The sequence below is a fragment of the Ochotona curzoniae genome, unplaced genomic scaffold (assembly GCF_017591425.1).
Source record: "Ochotona curzoniae isolate NIBS_2020 unplaced genomic scaffold, NIBS_Ocur_1.0 contig_48, whole genome shotgun sequence".
Taxonomy (NCBI): Eukaryota; Metazoa; Chordata; class Mammalia; order Lagomorpha; family Ochotonidae; genus Ochotona; species Ochotona curzoniae.
Genome location: NW_024466391.1, coordinates 1,435,232 through 1,455,992, shown reverse-complemented (window position 1 = coordinate 1,455,992; position 20,761 = coordinate 1,435,232). Strand labels below are relative to the sequence as shown.

Below are 20,761 nucleotides of genomic sequence, written 5' to 3'. Positions count from 1 at the left end.
CGTGTCTTGTGCCTCTTGACCAGGGTCTCCGGTGTGTTGGGTCATGGTGGCCCCCGAGCCCTTCACTCCCACCCCACAGCTGTCACTGAAGTCCCGTGCATGAGCACCGCTTGCTTGCTTTCATTCAGTTCAGATCAGCTAACAGTTCCTTTCAGAGGGATCTTGGTTGATTACCCAACAGAAAACCCACACAACTGGCAAAGAGAGGCCAGTGGTGAGACAAGACAGTGGGATTCCTTCGAGCTGACGCCAAGGAGCGTAACGAAGCTTGTGCAAACAGGATGAGCCACCTGGCACCTCACATGGCAAGCTTTGCCCTGGGGGCACTGTCTTTTTTTAAATAAAGTTTTACTGACACAAAGCGCGCTCAGTCCTTCGCATACAGCTAGGGCTGCTCTGGTCCACAGCTGGACTGAGCAGTGTGACAGAGGCATGGACCACAGAGCAAACACTCCATGCCCCTTCCCAAATCAGAACTTCATACATCAGTGGAACCGTGGAAATCGGGAACACAGGGCACCCCAACTTAGCATGCTCCACTGGGGGGTTCCGGACCATGGTACGCACCACGGCTTTGGATCCCCTGGGTGGCTGCGGTGAGCGGAGTGTCACCTGTCCCTCAGCTGTCACGGAGCTGGGGAGCACGGCAGGGTGGGAGGTGGCAATGGCTTCGTGCATTTCTCAAGACTCGAGGCCTCTGGAAGCTGAGGAGCACCGGACAGCCCCCAAAAGAGGACCTTGGCAGTCATAGGGGAGAGCCTGAAGTCCCGCAGGTGAGGAAGAGACCATAGAGTACAGACAGGAAGATGGCCCAGAACAAAGCCCCCGCCACTGAAAATCGGGCACAGCCAGGCCAAGACGGGCAGCCCCCGCACGGAGCACCGCACAAATGAACAGACACCAGAGGTAGCAGAGCCAAGCGCTGTGGTCAGGCCTCAAGGGCTTCAAGCGGGCATGTGTGCAGAGCCCCCAGGGGCAGCCACAGCCAAGGATGGCCTGCCACACCTCATGCTGGTGCGGGGCGCCCAGCCACCAGCGTGGGGACAGGCACCCGCTGCAGGTGTCCCTGCAGAGCAGCCTCAGCAGGCAGCCGGCCTCAACAGCTACCATGGGGTCACAGCCTTCGCCTCCCCCACCGGCAGCATTACCTCCAAAACATCCTGTCTCAGGCCTCGGGCCCATCCCAAACATCTTGAGTCACTGACAGCAGTGGCCACGCGGGACTTTGCACACAGCACAGCATGGAGCCCACCCAAGCCCCCTGGAGCTCCCAGCACAGCACAGACATGGAGCCCACCCAAGCCCCCTGGAGCTCCCAGCACGGCACAGCATGGAGCCCCCCGGGCCCCCTGGAGCTCCCAGCACAGCACAGACATGGAGCCCCCCGGGCCCCCTGGAGCTCCCAGCACAGCACAGACATGGAGCCCCCCAGGCCCCCTGGAGCTCCCAGCACAGACATGGAGCCCCCCGGGCCCCCTGGAGCTCCCAGAACAGACATGGAGCCCCCCAGGCCCCCTGGAGCTCCCAGCACGGCACAGCATGGAGCCCCCCAGGCCCCCTGGAGCTCTCAGCACAGACATGGAGCCCCCCAGGCCCCCTGGAGCTCCCAGCCACGGCACAGACATGGAGCCCCCCAGGCCCCCTGGAGCTCCCAGCACAGCACAGACATGGAGCCCCCCGGGCCCCCTGGAGCTCCCAGCCACGGCACAGCATGGAGCCCACCCAGGCCCCCTGGAGCTCCCAGCACAGACATGGAGCCCCCCAGGCCCCCTGGAGCTCCCAGCACGGCACAGCATGGAGCCCCCCAGGCCCCCTGGAGCTCCCAGCACAGCACACACGTTGTACATCTCTGCATAGATGTGCACATGTGTGTATGTTATATGCTTGCATATGTACACATGTATATGTCTACAGCATATGTGTGCATGTTTGTGTGTGGATGTGTGCATATGTACATGTGTTGTACATGTGTGTGGTATGTATGCAAGCGCTTGTATGTGCATGGTCCATCTGCTCACGTGTACACATGTGTGCACACACAGTATACCTGTTCACATGTACGTGTGTGTTCATGTATGCACATGTTTGCTCACGTGTGCACACACACATGGAGCTTCTAAAAGACTAAGGGGTTCACCAACTCTGGTTCCGCCAGGAGAGATCAGTGGAGGGTCAGGGATGTCCCGTTCCCAGCCACAACACGGCATGTCCTCAGCAGTGTGGTACCGTCCCCCAGCCGCGACCCCTTCACTCCACACCCCTTGGCTGGCCCCTGTGGCCCAGTCTGCAGCAGGAGTCTGGGCACAGCCATGGCTGCCACAGTGGGTGGGCCTGTGTGCCCCGGGCCTGCGTCACCAGCCGCCACCTACTTGGAGAGCTTCAATTCGATCTGCTGCCGAATCTCCTGCCTCTCCTCGTCCGTCCTCCGCGGGAAGATGTTACGGTCCTCCAGCTCCTGCTTGCTGGGTCGGTTCCTCAGCTTCACCGCCAGCAGCTCCTTCTTGCACTTCCTGGGCAGCGTGCCTGGGAGACCACAGGGGCCGAGGGAGACAGCACAGGCCTTAGAGAGGGCTGGCTGGACCTCCTGCTCCCCCGCTCCCTGCCGCTGGGATCTGGATGCCTGGGACCAGAGCGGGCTGCAACCCAGGACGCACAGCTCTGCCCGGCGGGCATGTGGGCAACTGGGGCACCTGATGTCTGCTCTTTGCTCGCCAAGACCATGCACGGGCCACACCCCACCCTTGCATGGACAGTCCACCTGTTGTCCCAGGTAATTGCTAACCCTAACTGTATCTTCCTTCCATGATATTCTGGCTTTGGATCCTGAGTGACAGTAAGATGACCCAGAACAGCCTCCTCCGCATCCCTGCCCTGTGCTGCCCACGCAGCCCTCTGTCACCACCTAGTGGCTAACTGGAGCATCTGACATCCCAGCACCTCTTTCCTGGGCTGGCCCTCCACGGCTGGCAGGGCCCAGCACAGCAGGCTTGGCAAGGCAGGGCTCCTTGAGGAGCCTCCATCATGGCACTGCCCTGAGCTACACCGCCTCGGTCAACATCTCCACAAACTGGCATCCTTTCCATGGCCACCGCAGGACCTGCCCCTCCCTCAGCCCAGGGAGAGGGCATCAAAGGGCATCGCCCAGCCAGTGACCTCAGACCAGTGGCATCTGCCCTCCCTCAGCCCAGGGAGAGGGCATCAATGGGCATCGCCCAGCCATAGTCAAGGAGGAGATGCAGGAACGAGGGCATTGGGTACAGATCACACTCAAGTCCAGCGAAGGGACACGCTACCTTCCTGGGCGTGGAGGGTCACTCCTCAACACCGAGCCTTCTGAGCAGGAACTCTGTCCCGGCCCTCCTCGGCAGCAGCAAAGAAATGTGGTTCTGATGGACAGCTGGGTACGCAGTGTGCCACCTGGCAGATCACCTGCATACAGGGTGGCGACTATTGTCTCTAAAAACAGTTTCTGAAGCAGAGTCCACTCCCAGTGTGGGAGGTGGACAGTGCCAGCCAGGGCAGCTGCCACACATCCATGCTGAGGAGAAGGTTGGGATAGAGGGGAGTGGAGCTCGGCTCAGGCCGTGGGCCGGGCGCTCTGCCAGGAGACACACGGCCCACAGCCCCGGGGTGGGGCCCCTCACTCCAGCATCCCTGTGAGTGCTGCCTGGGAGACCCTCCAGTGTCCCACGCACTTGCACGCGGCTTCCAGCTGCTTCCAGTTGTTACAGGGAAACCAGACACAAAAGGATTCACCCTTCACAACGTGTCACACGGGTGGAATTCCCACGTAACAGGATGGAATTCTGAGCCTGCAGTGTGCCCTGCTGTCAGCTTTTAGCCCCCAAGCCCCCTGCACACAGCGCTCGATGCCACCGCTGACTGGAACCATGACTCTTCAGCAGCAAGGTCCTTTCCTGGAGATTCCACACACGTAGCCATTGTCCTGTGTGAGTTCTCTGTGCAATTAGCCTGTGGATCACTGGCGCCCAGGGATGTTCATCTAACAAGTGTCAGCAGAACATTCTAGCCCCGCCCACCCTCTGCTTGCCCTGTGGCCAGCGGTCACTGGTGGCAACACAAAGATGCCAGAGCTTGTCGGCCAAATCCTGCCACGGGCCCCCTCGCCAGCTGCCTGCGCTGGACCTGGCTCCCAGCCCTCCCAGCACAAAAGCCTTTTGCCCTGGAAGTATCTTTGGAACGGAGATGGCCTTCCTCAAGCAAGACTCACTTGGCTCCCATGCAACCTTGCTCGGTGAGACCCTGTGGAGTTTTTCGTTTTGTTTTTCGGTGGTGACAGTTGGTAACAACCAATGCACAGCCCCTAAGTTAACCAAACTTATGTAAGGTCCAATTTGCTGTTTGCAAATCCAGTCCAACTGAAGCAGCCCCGCCACTGCACAGCTCACTGGGGGGACCGGCTGGTGGCAGGGAGTGTCAGTTCCTCCGGGACCTCAGTGGCAGCCCGACTGCCCAGCCCTCCATGTACTCTGACACGTCGGCGTGTGTGGGAGTCTGAGCCTTCCTGCCGGACCCATGGGAGCAGCCCTGAGGAGGGCGAGCATGTCCCAGTGGGCGCCGGCAGGGGAGGAGCGCGGATGTGGGCTCACCTCCTCATCCCCGCCTTCAAATACAAGGAGACAGTGTAAGAGATCAAAGGGTCCTTAAGAGGGCCACTTGCAGCATCAGATAGCTCCACGAACAAAGACGACACCTCTTCAACCAGTGAGCTCAGAGTCCAGCTCTAGAAACTAGAGCAAGTCAAGCGAAATCAACCACAGAAGCCAGAAATATGGAGTGAGGAGCAGGGCGGAGATCAGCGAGATCAAAACCGCAGAGACCACACGCTGATGCCCAAAAACCACCCGGACTCTGAACGGGGCTCTGCAGGCCCTGCCCTGGGGCTGACGTGGACTGCTCCACCTGCACCCCAGGGAGGGCCTGGACTGGCAGCCTGGCACCTGCTCCGTGCCTCCGCGTGCCCATCGAGCAACGCAGCAGTATCAGCAGCCTCGTGGAGCTACTGAGAGGCTACAACAGAGAACAGCACCCAGGACACGGAAAGCCCCGAGGCTGGGTCCCCAGCACTGAATGGGAGTTTCCCAGTGGCCCCGCGGCCACTGCCACGTCCACACCTACCCTCTGGGCTGCCAGGGATGTTGGCACGGTCTGACTGCAGTCACACCCTCCGTGAGCTCAAGGCTGCGACAGGGCCCGCCCTCCGGCCCGGAGCACACAGTGAAGGCGGGGTTAACCTTACAGGAGCCCTGCGCTGACTGACCCTGTGCAGTCCTGGCTTGGGCTCAGCATCCAGTCCTCTCTCCCCTCCTTGCAGCTCCTCCCACCTGTCCGTCAGACTCCTTCGCCACAATTCCCAGAACTGGGACACCTGTTCATCAGCCCATCCTGCCAGGGCACCCTCTGGGGGCAGTTCCATGATGTGCCACTCACCCTCATTCAAACATACCTGGAAACTAACAGGTCCCCTAAGTGCAGGTGACCCAGGTTCACCATCCCCCTGCCAGCCCCACTAAGTGCAAGTAACCCGGCTCACCATCCCCCTGCCAGCCCCACTAAGTGCAGGTGACCTGGCTCATCATCCCCCTGCCAGCCCCACTAAGTACAGGTGACCCAGCTCACCATCCCCCTGCCAGCCCCACTAAGTGCAGGTGACCCGGCTCACCATCCCCCTGCCAGCCCCACTAAGTGCAGGTGACCCAGGCTCCCCGCCCTCCTGCCAGCCCCACTAAGTGCAGGTGACCCAGGCTCCCTGCCCTCCTCCCAGGCCCTCTCCAAGGGAACACGCCCCCAAGGGTCACGCCGCCTCTGGTGGAGACCCCAGCCCGCCCGATACCCATGCCTGCTCACCAGAGATGACGGAGTCGTTGAGGGCCTCCTCGTCCTGATAGAGCAGCAGGTCATCCTTGAGCTCCGAGTTCAGGATCAAGTTCTCCTTGTTCTCCTCGGACTCCCTGGCTGCCGTCCGCTGGCTCTCTGCGGCCCCGTCGAAGCACCAGGCCTCGTCCCTCTCCTTGCCTCGCTCCATGCTGGAGGTTCTTGACAGCCGGACGTCCGTGCGCTTCTTGGGGGACGCTCTGTTCTCCCGGCCTTGAAAACTGCAGCAGGGAGAGCTAGCTCAGGTCAAGGAGATCCCCTCACCCAGAACCCAGCCAGCCAAAGGCGGCCCGGCCTGCCCTGGACGCGCCCGCAGAGCGCAGGGCTGGCACCAGGAGTGACGCTGCTTGGAAGACAAAACACAGATAAGAAGCCCTACCACACAGGGCTGCAACATCACGGCTTCACACGACCCGAGCCGGGCGTGGGCCCGCACGCATGTCCTGCCACCTGCTCTGAGCAGCTCACTCCAAGGCGCCCATCTGAGGGAGGCTGCGGGCACGGCTTCCTCACACTGCTGCCAGCACACTCCCCAGCTCAGGGCAGCCCGGAGCAGCTGCTGTGCTCAGCCAACCCCTCCCTCTCCCCAGTGCAGGAACCGAGCTCAGCCACACGGCCTGGTGGTGTGGAAAGGCAGCCCCCAGCCAGAATGAGGAAGCTCAAGGTGCTGACCGCCCAAGGCAGGGGCAGCCCAGGCCCTGGCCCGTGGGGCTCACCTGTCCTGGCGGTGCTTGGTGGCCAGCGCTCTGTGCAGCTCCTCAATGACACGGCTCGGCGGCAGCGGTCGGTGGACGGCGGTGAGGTGTGGTGACCCCGTGGGCGTGGACAGCTGCCCTCGGAGGGGAGGGTCGGTGCCCTTCGGGCCTGGGCCTTGGAAGAGCACGGCTTGGCCTGGGGCATGGAACACAAGAACATCGCTCTTGATGCTGCCGATCGAAGGCACTGGCTGCGAGGACGGCTCCTGCCAGCCAGCTCAGCTGCCACGCAGATCCCGGACCAAGCCCTCGCTCCTAGTCGCAGACACCCTGGCTGGGCCAAGCAAGCCGCCCCCCGCCTGCCACAAAGGCTTCCCTGACGCACACCCCAAGCCCAGCCCAGCGCTGCAGAAAGCTCGGGGCGTCTCCCACACGGACTGGGCCTGCAGCTCCGCCTGCCGCCCACCAGCACCAGCCCCTGGGCCAGGCAGCTTCGTCGAGGGTGGAGGGGCAAGTCAGGAGGTGAATGAGGGGGCTCCAAGAAGTGGGTGAGGAGGGGGAAAGACGGTGGAAGGGAGTTGGACCACCAGGAGCAGGGGAACTGGCGTGCTGGCCTGTGGGAGGCCTCGGGTGGGCGTTTCTGCAGAGGGGACAAGGGCTGGGGCCCAGTGGCGTTAAGGTGCCAGTGTGCCAGCTGTGGTCGGGCAGGGCGGGGGCTCTGACCAGGCCGTGCCCAGCTTCCGTGTCCCCACCAGTCTTTCCTCCCTCACCTCAGCCCTACCCTGGAGCACCCCCAGGGTCGCGCCTTCGTCCTCTGTGGCAGCCCCGCCTCCACTCTCAGCCGCTGTGGCACAAACTGGGACACCTGTGCCCGCTTGCCTGTGCCCGCTCGGCCGCCGTGCTGCCCAGAGCAGACCTGCCAACAGACACCCGCCCCTCCCCTGGGCAGGTCTGCCCTCAGTCAAGGGAACAGGCCCAGAGCCGAGGCTGCAGGTGCGGCAGGGGCTGGCACCCGGCAGGGCCAGGGCGACACGGGCTCCATGGTGAACTCTGATCCAGCCAGGAGGCGCACGGTGAGGCAGAGCCCTCTGCAGTGACCCGCAAACACAGGACACCTGCCCGACTGAAGTGACTGCTGGGGCCAGGTCAGGGCGCTTCTCATTAAAGGCCGGGAATCAGGCTTGGAAAGACCCCTAACCTCCCCCATTCTTTTGGACTTGTTGCCTCTAGAACTATGAGAGAAGCTTCTGTTTACCAGCGGGAAGGCCAGGGTGTTTGGTCACTGCAGCCTGGACAGGTCACTGCAGCGGTTGGTCAAGAGCGCCCCCTGGCGGGGAGGACAAGACCCAGCTTGCTCCTGTGTCTGCTGCCATCTAGTGTCCACATGCGGAAGGGACTCATGGTCTCAGCTGGATGAACCCAGAGCCACGGCCCTGGTCAGTCCCCTGTCCATTCGGTGACCGGTCCCTCATGCCTTTGAGTTCCTTGCAGTCACTGGGAGGGTACACGCCACGGGTGACGACAGACCCGTCTGGTCTCTCCACGCACAGGGCAGACAGGAAACGCTCTGGCTGCCGTGACGAGGGACAAGCCAAATGACGCAGTAGCTAGCATAAAACCACAGGCCGGAGGGGCCTCAGACCGAAGGTATGTGTTCCAGGTGTCAGTGGGCAGGGCAGGGCGTTCCCTGGAGACAGGAGGAACACGCCATACGCTGCCAAGGCTTTAGGCCAGTGTGTGTGGCATCACGCAGAGACCAAGGGTTAGCTCGCCTGCAGATGCAGAACGCTGCAGAGAGCTCACTGAGGGTCCCACCTGCTCATCCGGGGGGGGGGGCTCTGAGAAACGTGCACTACGGAAAACCAGGCCGGGATCTCAAAGTCCGTGGGGTCCTGGCCATCCTCCAGACCCTGTCCTGGGTGCTGGCAGGGGGCTACAGGCTGCTCTTCTGGTTCTGGAGCGGGGCTGGGTGCCACTGCAGCCTCTGCCTGCACAGTCTCCACGCACCCTCCTGGGCCCTCCGGGGTCAGTCCCACTGGGAGCCTTTCCTCTCAGGCTCTGCCAAGAGCCTCGTTCTTGTCAGATCAGGGAACCCAAACTGGTGGTGGGGGGGCACGTTTAACTACTACCCATGATGGGACCGTGCGGTAAATGAAGATGAAACGGAGCGCTCTGGGGTCAGCGGTGGCCTCTCAGGGACGTGGCCTCTCAGGGACGTGGCCTCCCTCAGGGACGTGGCCTCCCTCAGGGACGAGCACCTCGAGCTGAGAGTCAAACAGGCACTGAGCGGGGGAGAGGGACATCTCAGCACGGACAGCAGCCAAGCTGCTTGGAGGCGCGAGTTCCCCAAGCCCCAGCACACAGCTCTCCTCCACCAGCAGCCGTCCTTCCACGCTGCTCCTGGCCGTGGTCACACACGCTCAGGGTCACGCGGACACCCCTGCTCGCTCCGGAATGTCCAGATAAGTGACCTAGCTTGTGGGGAGGAGGAAATGCACCTCACTCTAAACACGTGCGTGTGTGGCCACCTTGCAGGGGCAGCAAAGGCTGTGGACAAGAGCAGTGGCCTCCTGGGGGCACGCCCCGCTCCCTGGGGGCCAGCAGCCAGTCAGGGTCACGGTCACCCCCCCAAAGACCAGGAGGCAGCACAGTGGAACGGAAAGAGATGCCAGGAGACGAGGCTGCGGGCCCAGGGGATGGGTGGACTTGCTCCTAATTGACCTGTGGCCAGAGTTCAGGGTGCGGCAGCTGTGCGACCCGCGGCTGGCTGCTGCGTTTCCTGAGCCGCAGACCCCCCCCATCACACAGGTCAGCCGGGCACTGGGCGTCGTGGCGCTCCCGGGACTGGCACACCCCCAAGCATGTCCTTCCCAGGGCGCTGCCGGTGTCTGCTTCGTCACTGCTGGCAGCCCACGGCATCACGGCTGGTTCTGAGCTTCCAAGCCCCGCCCTCCTTGAAGGGCAGTGCCCTAGGACCGGCTCTGCAATGGCCACCTCCTGGGGCTGCTGCTTCCCTCAGACCAGCAGGGGGAGCAAGACAAGCCAGGAAGTCCTTAGCTTCCCCTCCCAGGACCCTCTGCCCCCGTGGCCAATGCTGGGCGGGGTGGGGTGCTCTGGCAGGCTGTGCTCCACCCCATCCCATCCTGATAGCTCCGTCTCGCTAGGTAGGGTTCAGCACAGACCACGCGAGCAAAGAAGACAGGCACACCTAGAGGGAGAGTCGGCTCCTGGGGGGAAGGGGAGGCTGGGTCAGCAGCTCCAGGGCTGGCAGGACACCCAGTCCCCCAGGCTCTGGCCCCTGATGACCACAGCTCCTTGCGAGGCGCCACTGCCCTGGGCCTACCCAGGATCTGTCACAGGAACAAAGGGTGGGGAAGGGCCCACTGCGGTGTCCCATGCAGACCGGCTGCTGGGTGAGGAAAGGAGGTGGAGCAAGGGGATGGGACACAACCCACCTGGGACCGGCTTCGTGGTTTTGCAGCCAGTCTTGGGAGGCGGAGTGGGCAGCCGAGGGGGGCTGGGGAGTTGGCCCATGGAGCTCTCCGGGGATCTGGGAGAACTGTCGAGGGGGTCAGACCCAGCTAAGGCTTGAGAGAACTCGGCGTCGGTGGGCAGGGGGCTGCCGGTGTCTGCTTCGTCACTGCTGGCAGCCGACGGCATCACGGCTGGTTCAAAGGCAAGACAGAGAAAATATGTTGGCTGTGGCCACAGGGTGGGGCTGGGCAAGTGAAGCGGGGGCATGGAGCGGTGGGGATAATGGGACATGAACGCAGGGGCCCTGGTCTGCTCTGGGGTCAGCGCGTGGGCCCTATGCAATGATCAGACCTCCCACGCGTTCAGTACCAGCAGAGGGAAGAGGACGTTCCAACATCATGGAAGACACTCTCCCTTTCCCCGCCAAACAGGTGCATGCCAAACTGCCGCCTCACCTGGGGGCGGGGCCCCAGGACCCAGCCAGGCTCAGGTGCCCCTTGCTTCTTCGTGGCCTTGCCAATGGTGCTCAATCCCTCTGGGACTCCAGGTGCCCCTCCCAGCACCCTGTCGAGGCTTAGCCTGGCAGTGGCGACAAGCAGCGTGCCCAGCACAGCTGAGACCGCCGTGTCTAATAGCTTTACGTGTTGGGTTTCAGGAGCCCCAGGTGAGTGGGGAGCCAAGCCAGAGGATGGACCCACCCCTGGTCTCTCCCTGAAGCACAACCCCCACCCCTCCACAACAGTCTCTCCTAGAAACCCGGGGCTTAGGCCCGGCTGCTGGAAAAACTCCCATTTTGCAGGAGGCCACTGTCCACCTGTGTGGACCTTGCCCAGGGTCACAGGAGGAAGACGGGACATGGAGGACACCAGAAACAATCTTGAGATGGGTCTAGGCTGGCCCCTCCTCCAAGCTGCTGCACCTCCACCTTTGTGGGGGGACCTGAGGGTTCCCCGAAGGTTCCGGCTCTGCCACAAACCTGTTGTGCCCAGCACTGTCCGCTTCCCTCCCTGACCCAGGTCTCTCCAGGGTGCTCCTTGACACTGCACAGGCTGCCACAACATCGGGTTGCATTCTTACAATGCCTCCTGGGGAATGTGGAGCCTGGCTAGGATTCAAGGGCGGTCAGGGGGATGGTTCCAGAGGCCCGGCTCTGCCAACGCTGTCCATGGTGCTGAAACAGGGAGCCCAGGCCATTCCCTGTCCCTAGAGTCCCCCAAAACCTAAGCGTAAACACTGCCTGGTGCACCCCAGCAGCTTCCACTCACTTTTGTTCACTGGCATGTCCAGATCCTTCCCATGGACTGTGGTCTCCCATGGCCTTGAGGTCTGGACGAGGGGGGAGCAGCTGCACTGAGCTTCCTCGGTTTACACAGAGGTATCAGAGTGAGAGCAGGGCACGAGGGCTCCCGCTGCGTGGACCACACAGGTTCACATGAGCTTCAACTGCAGTTTGGCTTCTTGGCTAAGAGCTCACCAGCCAAGCACTTGTTCAGGCACACCGCCTGATGAATCACTGACAGACTGGCCCTGTAAGTGCCATCAGCCACTGGACCCCTCTGTCCAGAGGTCCAGTGCGTGAAATGGAATGCATGCAACCCCACTGGGTCCCAGGGCAAACCCTCCTCTCGGCATCTGTCCATTGACCCATGTCGTGACTGTCAGGGGACAAGCTGGGCTCCACGTGCAATTGAGGACATGTCTGTGTGGCCTTAAACAAGGAACATCCCCATTCCCCCCAGATTCCATACCATACACCCCACACACACACCCAGCAGCTGGACAGGATGCCACGTACGACCCCGGTCTTGACCTCTCTGCCCAGTGCCCCCGTTATAGTCCATTCCCACTAAATTCTTGAAAATTCCATCATTCCCCAAGAAGTGCCTGGCCTCAGAGACCACACTTCCTACTGAGCTCAGTCCATTCTCTACTCAAGGGGGAAGAGGGCAGAGGGCTTCCTGTAAAGGCCAGCCCATCACTATTTCACCATGAGCCTTAGCTGCAATTATACTCCTGTGGGTATAGAAAGCTCAGGAAGAGCTGGCCAGTCCAGACAGCAAATCCCCTACACAGGTAGATGCCTGCCCTGTATCTTGCCTTCTCTGAGCCTCCACTTCCTTGCCCGTGACAAGGAAACACAGCATCCACAGAGCAAGCTCACTCTTGAGACTACAATACTCAGCCCCAACCAACAGCCAGGGCTCTGAACAGGACTGCCCAGTTCACATCCAAGGTTGTACAGGAGCTGTGTCCCCCTCCACCCCCCACCCCCACAATTAAAGCAAGCAAACACAGAGGCAGCCCAGGCACAAAGCCCCAGCTCAACCCAAACCACGGAACTGAACTTACAGAGCCCACACGGTCGGGATACGCTGTCCTCCTGAGGCTTCAGGCCACTGGGAGGGAGGATCCCTAGACCCTCTGCACAGTACTGCCTGGGCGGGATGGGAGAGGGCAGGGTGGCCACTGCGGGCACCTGTGAGCCCTTAATTCCCTGGCTTGTCACCCTCAAAAGAGATGGAACCAATCTCTCCCTCAGGTGAGTGGACCCAGCCAGGCTGGGGTATGGCAGGGAGGATGTGGGGTTGTGGTACTCTGAGAACCTTTTCCCAGCAGGGCCGGTGCCCAAGCCGAGCCCTGCCATTCCCAGGGTGGACAACTTAATCCCTACAGACTCCCGTCGCACCTGCTGCATCCACACAGGTATCAGTGGACGGTGGCTCCTCCAGGGAGGCCTGGGCTGGCCTGGTGGCAGAGGGGCTTCCTGGCTGTGTGTCCTCCGAGGCCTGCGTCTCCGGCTTTGGGGAAGACGGCTCAGTCTGAGAGGACTGGGGGCCTCCGTCGGCATGGCAGGCTTTGCTGTCAGCATCTGCAAGGAAATACACCGTGAGTGGGGCCTCCACCTCCCTGCCGGGTGTCCTGAGTTCAGGGGAGTGGCTCACACGAGGGGGACTGGCACCAAGGGGACGAGGGCCAGGCGGCCACAGCAGGAGGCCTCACCAGGTGAGCCTCGGGCACCCCAACACGCGCCTCGGCCGGAGTTCTGTTCTGTGCTCTCACTCAGATGCCTCAGGGAGTCTGCATGCTGCCCCCAGCCCTCCCACACCCACACTTTCTACGTGGGCCTCTGGTGCCCCCACTTTGGCCCTGCCCTCTACTTTGGGGCTCTGGCCAATGGGACTCAGCGCTCGGAAGCAGCAGTGGCTTCCAAAGGGCCTGTTCCTCTCACCCCAGTGCCCACGCCCTGGCCCCTGCAGCAGTGCCACGTGACAGCTCATCACCTGACAAAGAGCCAACAGCACAGTGAGCCCAGGAAGGGGGCACAGCTGAGAACAGACATGCCCCCGGCCTCGGCTGCCTTCCACAGTGTGGCTGGGAGAAGCGCCCTGGCCCCTGTTGACCACACTGAATGATAGGGGCTAGGAACAGAATACCCACTCCAGGCTGAGCCACCACCCTCAGAGAAGTCATGGGGTCCTCATGACAACTCCTGCAGCCCCCAGCTGAGGTGCCCCAGCTGGATGTCACACACACATTGACACAGCCGCAGGACCAGCTCATGGCTCGCCACTCAGGCCGACTCCTCCACACCGCTCTCATCCCAGCCTACAGTGAGCGCGTGTCTGTAATCCATCAGCCATGGCTGCCATCTGCCCGGCTCAGTCCCAACACTCGCCTGCAGGCCTGTGTCCTGTAACGATGCCCCCTCCCTCTGCCAGGAGCCCTGGCTCGAGACCCCCTCCCCATACACACAACGCACTGCCCATGAGGTCTCAACCACAGGGTCTGTAACCTGGGGAAGCGCTGGCTTCCCAGCATGGCCATGGGATCACTGGAGTGTACCCAGCTGGTACAAACCAAGTTACACTCCCTACACCAACTTCTGAGAAGGACATGCCATGGGATCGAGGTGCCCACATGCCCAGCAGGCTCCGACAGGACATCTCTGTTTGCCCCACCCCACTGTCCCCCACAGCCCGCACAGGGGCCTGAGCCTGTTAACCCTGTCCACTGTCTTCCTTGCACAGTATGTCCATCTCCTTTCATGCCGAATGGCCAGCATTGCCACAGTTGGGGGCCCTGGGGCCAAGCAACCTCAGCCCGGCAGCCACAGCGCCCACCCCAAGGTCAAGGCACAGGCAGCATGCACCGTGGACCCTGCCCATGAGCCACCACAAGCCACCGTGAGCCACCACGAGCCACTGCAAGCCACCGCGAGCCACCAGAAGCCACACCCCATCTCCAGGGCATTTTGCACACATGTCCTTTGGGGAGTACGCTTAGCTCACAGGTGCAAATGAGCAGGTCTCGGCCAGATGACCCTGACCAGGCCTTCACCTGCATGGACGCGTGGACACAAGCCTAGAGCTTGCATCCAGAACATAAAATCAGAGGCCACATAGCTCGAATACTGTCCCCCTCACGGCTTACTTGTGCTTGATGACTCCTGGGACTGGGGTGACCACAGACATCGCCTGTCCTAAGTTGCTACAGGAGGGGCAGCCCACTGGGCATGAGCTCTGCCTGGCTCAGGAGGGGCACACAGCAGGCCCTGCCCACCGAAGGGGCAGAGTGCTGTCACCATCAAAGCAACGACCAGAGCCACAGGCAGAACGCTGAGCCAGAAGGTCTGGAGTCTCCAGCCTGTCTGGGCACCCACGCCCACCTGCCGCCTGGCAGCCCTGATAGGACTTGGCCGAGCCGGCTCACAATCATGTTCCTGAAATAGCCCTGGTGGCAGCGCCGTTGCTAAGAAACGCAGGGGGTGGGGGCAGCTTAGGACCTGCTCTCACCACATGGCTGACCGCTCCCGGCCACTCTCCAAGCACTGCCCTTCTCTGTCCAGGCTTCTCAGGAGGCAGGAGCAGCATCTTGATGTGGCATGGACAGTCAGGGTGAGAGGAACGGCTGCCCACATGCATACACGTGTTCTCTGAAAGCCATGCATGCCCACAGAGTACATGTGTGCACACGTGTACACACAGCTCCCTTCCCCTGCCCCAGCCATTCCTGCCACGTGGATACGAAGCAGACCTGACCTGTCGCCATCCAGCTTTCCCGAGGAAAGGCTGCCTGGTGACTCTTGGGCCACCGAGCACGGCACAGAGGACTGGCCTTCTAGTTGGGGAGGACCGATGTCCTTGAGGCTGAGTACATCCCAGGGGGAAGAGAGGTCAGAAGTAGGGACAAGGTCTGGGCCAAGGACGCTGCCTGGGGCTGCCCAGGACCACGGATGCCAGCAGCTCCTCCAGGATTGCCAGGGACCAAGCAGAGGGGGCTGGGAAGGGGACCCTTGTCAAAGAAATCTGTCCAGTCCCAGCCAAAGATGGAGCAGAGCTGGGAGACAACACAGCACGGCCACCACTGGGTGGATGGTGTGACGTCACCAACAGACCCGTCCCAGGCCTGGCATGTCACCAGCATCAGATGAAGGGCCTGATGGGTGCCAGGGTCACAATATGACACCCCATGGCATGAGGGCACACTCGCATCAGAACACCCCAGGTCTTCCGGGTGCTGTCCAGGAGTCAGTGTCCTGACCGGCCCAGGACGCACGTGCCTTTAGGCATGGCATGGCAGATGGTGCTCCCGGGCTGTGTGCTGGTGCACAGGGCTCCCAGGTGAGTTCTTGGCTGTTAAAGAGGCAGTTTCTGGAAAGCTCTGACCCTGGCCCTCACCCACCACTTCCCAAGCCCTCCTGTGTGTCACCTTGTAGAAGACCTGGCCATTCTGTGGGCAGGCTCAATGAGGGCTGCTGGCCACAGGAGGGCGCCCATGCCTGCAGACGGTCCCCACCTGGCTGGGAGCAGAAAGGCAGGCCGCCTTTTTTAAACAGGAACCCTGGAGGAAGACGTGCTGCAGTTGCTTTCCCAGGGAAGGAGGCTCCCTTTTGGAGCACCCCCCACCCCAGTTTCCAACCTCCTGGCCTGTGGCTCCAGAAGGCAGGTGCATAGTGAGGTCAGTGGGCCCAGAAGTCTGTGGTCAACCACCTACCCAACCCCATCATTACCGCGGGTCAGGTGCAGGTAATGTGTTCAGCAAACTCCACAGCACTCAAGAAGTCGCTTCCCAAAGGCAACCAGTTCCTGATGTGCGCCCCCCACCACCAGGGACCAGATCACTGCAAAGGGACCACTGGCCTGCCTTGTGATCCCAGCCTTTGTGGGGGTGGGCAACATGAAGGGGTCCTTGGGCGTGAGCCTCATTCTCCCCATTCCCTGTCCCACCTGCTGCCTCCAGGTCCCTGCCCCCACCCTGTTCCTTCCACCTGCTGCTCCCTCAAGCTGGATGTCACTCCTACTTCCCACATCTCAGCTTCTACTACACCAACGCTGGGAGTGGCTGGCAAGGGGCACCAAGGACGGATTACCACTCCCAGGGGAGCCTGGCATGCAGCAACCTGAAGACCAGGCTCCCCCCAACCTCCCTCTTAGATGTAGCCAGCCCAGGTGCCACCTCCGTTAGGACAGTGTGGACACCACATGTTTGTGGAGTTAATGAACATCTGTTCCCCACAGACTCTGTTCTGAGGGCGCCATGCTTTGCACATATGTCCTCAGCCATGGCCTGGGTCCTGAGTGTGTGCTGAGCCCAGGTAAGGGGGATGTGGGCTTGGTCGGGCCACTCAGGCAACTGGACCACAGTCGGGGAGTTGGAGAAAGGTGGGCCCAGAGTGGTAGCTTAGTGTCTTTGTTTTGTAACCCTTGGGATCCCAGCCGAACCACTTCCCATCCAGCTCCCTGCTTGTGGCCTAGGAAAGCAGTCAAGGACAGCCCAAAGCCTTGGGACTCTGCACCCGCGTGGGAGACCTGGAAGAAGCTGCTGGCTTCAGATCAGCTCAGTTCTGGACATTGCAGCCACTTGGGGAGTAAACCAGCAGATGGAAGATCTTTCTCTCTGTAAATCTGTCTTTTCAATTAAAAAATAAATCTTTAAAAATGTTTAAATTAAAACATTTTTAAAGAGTGAGAAAAGCAAGAGAAGGCCTGGCAGGTGTCGATGCGGGCGCCAGAGCCGGTCTCTGAGCTGTCTCATCTGGGGGCGGTTGGGAAGACAGGAAGTCATGGCTGGGGACACATGAAGTACAACATTCATCAGGACAGCTCTGCTGAACACTGCCCGGCCCCTCGTCTGCATGCGAGCTGCACTTCCAAAGGTGAGGATTGAGGACGGAACCTCACAAGCCCAAAGCCCAACATGTGTCCACGTTCCAGGAGAGTTGGCGACTCCAAGAGAAGGCCACAGGCGGGTGACGTCGCTTACGAGGGAGCTCGCGTGTCTGCAGAACAGGGGGTCGCCCGTCTCCTGGCGCTGCAGACACCAAGCCTGGAAGCCCCTGCTTAACTCGGCCAACATCACTTTCCAAAACTCAAAGTGCAAAACAGCCAGACTGCATTTCTAGAAATGTTTCCTCTTTAATTATTGCAACGGTAACTTCGTTTTTGAAAGGGGTAAGATCCGCCTCCTTCCTCTGCTCAAATGATATCGGCATTTGTGATTTCTCCAAGAGCAGGAGAGATGGCAAAACCCACTCAAGATGCCAGTGTTTATCGGGCTTGTGTCCCAAATCTCCATCTCAGGGATGGCATGCCACCTGGCCCAGAGCCAGCAGCGGGCAGCAAACATCTGAGCTGTGTGGGTAGGACGAAGCCTTTTGCCACGCAGGTTCCCCAGCATCATGGAAGACTCTGCCCTCTGAGGGGGAGGGGAGTGGAGGAGGGGGGAGGGGAGTGGAGGAGGAGGGAGGGCAGGGAAGGGAGGAGAAGGCTTCAGACCACAGCTGCGTTTGTGGGCCGCAGGTCCAGCAGGGTAAGACACGGATTCAGGTGCTCCAGGAACTCCCTAGCCGACTCCTGACATGCTGGGGCCAGCACACCAACAGCAGCCCCCAATGGGGTATGAAGGACAGCTGGACACCGGCTGTGTTGTACAGGCCTTGAGGAACTCGCTCTGAAGGCCAGGCTCCCTCAACCAGGCCCAGCGCCAGAGAGCATGCCAGCAGCTCTGAGCTTTGGTGAAAGCCCTCGCTGAGACGCGGAACCCCAGGAACTGGAGGGCACGGGGTGGGAGCCAGGATCTGCACCCCTCCCCACGTCTGCCAGATGCTTTGCTGACACAGAAAGACGTGGGAAGGCGAGAAGTCTGGCGGGTCACCATGTGATAACAGCCACCTGCCTTCCCAGAAGATGCTGGCCAACACTCCCCAGGGCAGCCCAGACCCAGGGGCCAGCAGGTTCTTTGCTGTACCCAGGGGCGGTCACCCCAGTGCCCCCATCCCTGTCCTCATGCCATGGACAACGACCAGAGCCCCAGCCCAGCCCAGCCTGTGGGGCACATACAGGGCCTTCAAAAGCCCATGGGGAGTGTGTGTCCCTGAACACCTGGCACGCACTTCAGCCAGGCCTGGCACCCACACGGATCTCCATTTGTGCCACGCCAGATGGCAGGGGGCATGAAAGAAAGGCTCAAGCATGGTGTGAAAAGGGCTGAAGGCGGACCCAGGACCAGCCACGGACTCCATGGACACCTGCCACGCTCCTTGCTCCCAGGAAAGGCCGTGACCCTGCGGTTGGCCCCTCCAGGCCCCAGCTCCTTTGTCCAACCCACAGGTCTCCCCTGGGCCTCATCCCACATCCCACTCAGGGCTCCTGCCCTGCTCCTGGCCTAGGGTGCCACTTACCCTGCTCCATCATCTGCAACAGGCCCTTCTTGATGAGCTGCTCGCGGCCTTGCCTGCCCGCCGTCTTCCTCTCCAATGCTGCATAACACAGACATGAGGCACGTCAGGCCACAGGCACCACTGGTCCCCAGGCCAAGGCATGGCCAGAACCAGCTCGGCTTACAGAAGCAGCACCACCAGGTGCCCTGGACTGTCTTAGCAGCAAGTTGGGGCTTTCTGACTGAGCAAGCAACCTCAGGCGCCAGGAGATGGCAGACAGCGAGAGCCCTCAGTGAGTGGTGTAAGATACCGGCTGGGACAATGTTTAGTGCCTCCACCTCAGCCCTGCTCTGTGCCAGCGCCCGCAGCCCACCCAATGCTGCCCCCGCTGAGAAGGCAGTGTCTGCTCCCCATCCTGATGGTGCAACCTGAGCTCACGACCCAGAGCTCTGCCTGGAACCTGCAGGTCACCAGGTTCAAGGATTCACCTAGCATGTGAGGGCTGGGGGTACAATGTGCACAGCAGCTCACACAGCCACTTCCTGCACCCCAGCTCCTTGTGCTTCTGGCCACGTACAGCCAGGGTGTCGGGTCCTGCACCCCAGCTCCTTGTGCTTCTGGCCACGCACAGCCAGGGTGTCGGGTCCTGCACCCCAGCTCCTTGTGCTTCTGGCCACACACAGCCCAGAGTGTTGGGTCCTGCTTGAACTCCTGCCTGTGGGAACTTGGCAACGAGCCAGAGGCTCTAAAGGCTCTTTCAATTTCTCTCCTTTGCTATCATTTCAATAAAGTCACCTTAAAATCCTAATTCACCAAGTGGATGGGCAGCGAGGCGGTTTACCCCACGGGCCACGGCCGACCCCACGGGCCACGGCCGACCCCACGGGCCACGGCCGACCCCACGGGCCTCATCTTGTTGACCTCCGCTCAGGATGGTCCTTCCTGCCTCCGGCCCCACAGCTGAACACACTCCACAACTCAGCCAAGTTCTCCCTGCTACTCCCCTTGGGCACCTCTGCCCTCCCCTGTTTCCTTGGACCGCCTGGACAATGGTGTGCCTGCAGGTGCAACTGCCAAACACAAAGCTGTGTTAACCTCTGGGTTCTTTCCAAGAAGGCTTGTGGCACACACTACCAAGCTAGATCAAAGCAGGCGGTATGCCCCATGCCTGCCTGCCTCAGCCCTGCGCCTGCCTGCCTCAGCCCCGTGCCTGCCTCAGCCCTGCGCCTGCCTGCCTTAGCCCCGTGCCTGCCTCAGCCCTGCACTGGCCTCAGCCCCACACCTGCCTGCCTCAGCCCCACACCTGCCTGCCTCAGCCCCACACCTGCCTGCCTGCCTGCCTGCCTGCCTCAGCCCCACGCCTGCCTGCCTGCCTCAGCCCTGCACCCCTGAACAGCTCTCGTGCTCCACATGAACTAGAATGACAACATGGCCCAGTCTAGGTACAAGTGTTTTAGATTTAGTACATGCTCCTAACGCATCCCCAGGGCGGCACATCACACAGAGCAGCGATGGGCACAGAGCAGGGCAGCTCATGGAGCACTCGGTCAATTCCAACTGGTTACGGTGGGACTACGGCTGCGGCCTGAGACAGCCCGCGAAGGCACCGGCTTGAGTCCTGGCTGCTCCACTTCTGACCTGGCTCCTGCTGACACATCCAACGCAGCAGCAGCACACGGCCCAGGTGTTTGGACCACTGCACTGTGGGAGACCTGAATCAAGCTGGGGGCTCCTCACTTCAACTCAACCCCAGCTACTGTGGCTATTCGCAGAGGAACCAGAAGTTGAAACATCTTTCAACTCCACCTTCTAACCAAGCAAATCTTACAAAGAAAACTAGCCATGGTAAACACCCATGGTATGCCTAATACAACAGAGCCCTGCCTGTGCCCGAGGCCAGCCCACAAGCAGGACGGAGGACAGCCCTGAGAGACTAAGGAAGCTGATCGCAGCCGGTACACAAGGGCTTCTGGGAGAAGCAGTAATGGAGACAGGGAGGGAAACCCAGCTTAGCAGGGTCGGGCACTGGCCAGCACAG

General features: G+C 61.2%; 1 protein-coding gene across 1 annotated transcript in view; it reads right to left on the bottom strand.

The window, feature by feature from the left end:
- The window catches only part of PHACTR3 (phosphatase and actin regulator 3), a 114,594-nt gene that overhangs the window by 23,074 nt on the left and 70,759 nt on the right, over positions 1-20,761 (bottom strand). The window contains exons 3-8 of the mRNA XM_040988236.1: positions 18,745-18,822; positions 12,751-12,933; positions 10,046-10,255; positions 6,612-6,786; positions 5,869-6,116; positions 2,370-2,523 (exon numbers count right to left, since the gene is read on the bottom strand). Of these exons, the coding sequence (XP_040844170.1) occupies positions 2,370-2,523; positions 5,869-6,116; positions 6,612-6,786; positions 10,046-10,255; positions 12,751-12,933; positions 18,745-18,822 (1,048 nt within the window). The remainder of the gene's footprint in view (positions 1-2,369; positions 2,524-5,868; positions 6,117-6,611; positions 6,787-10,045; positions 10,256-12,750; positions 12,934-18,744; positions 18,823-20,761) is intronic.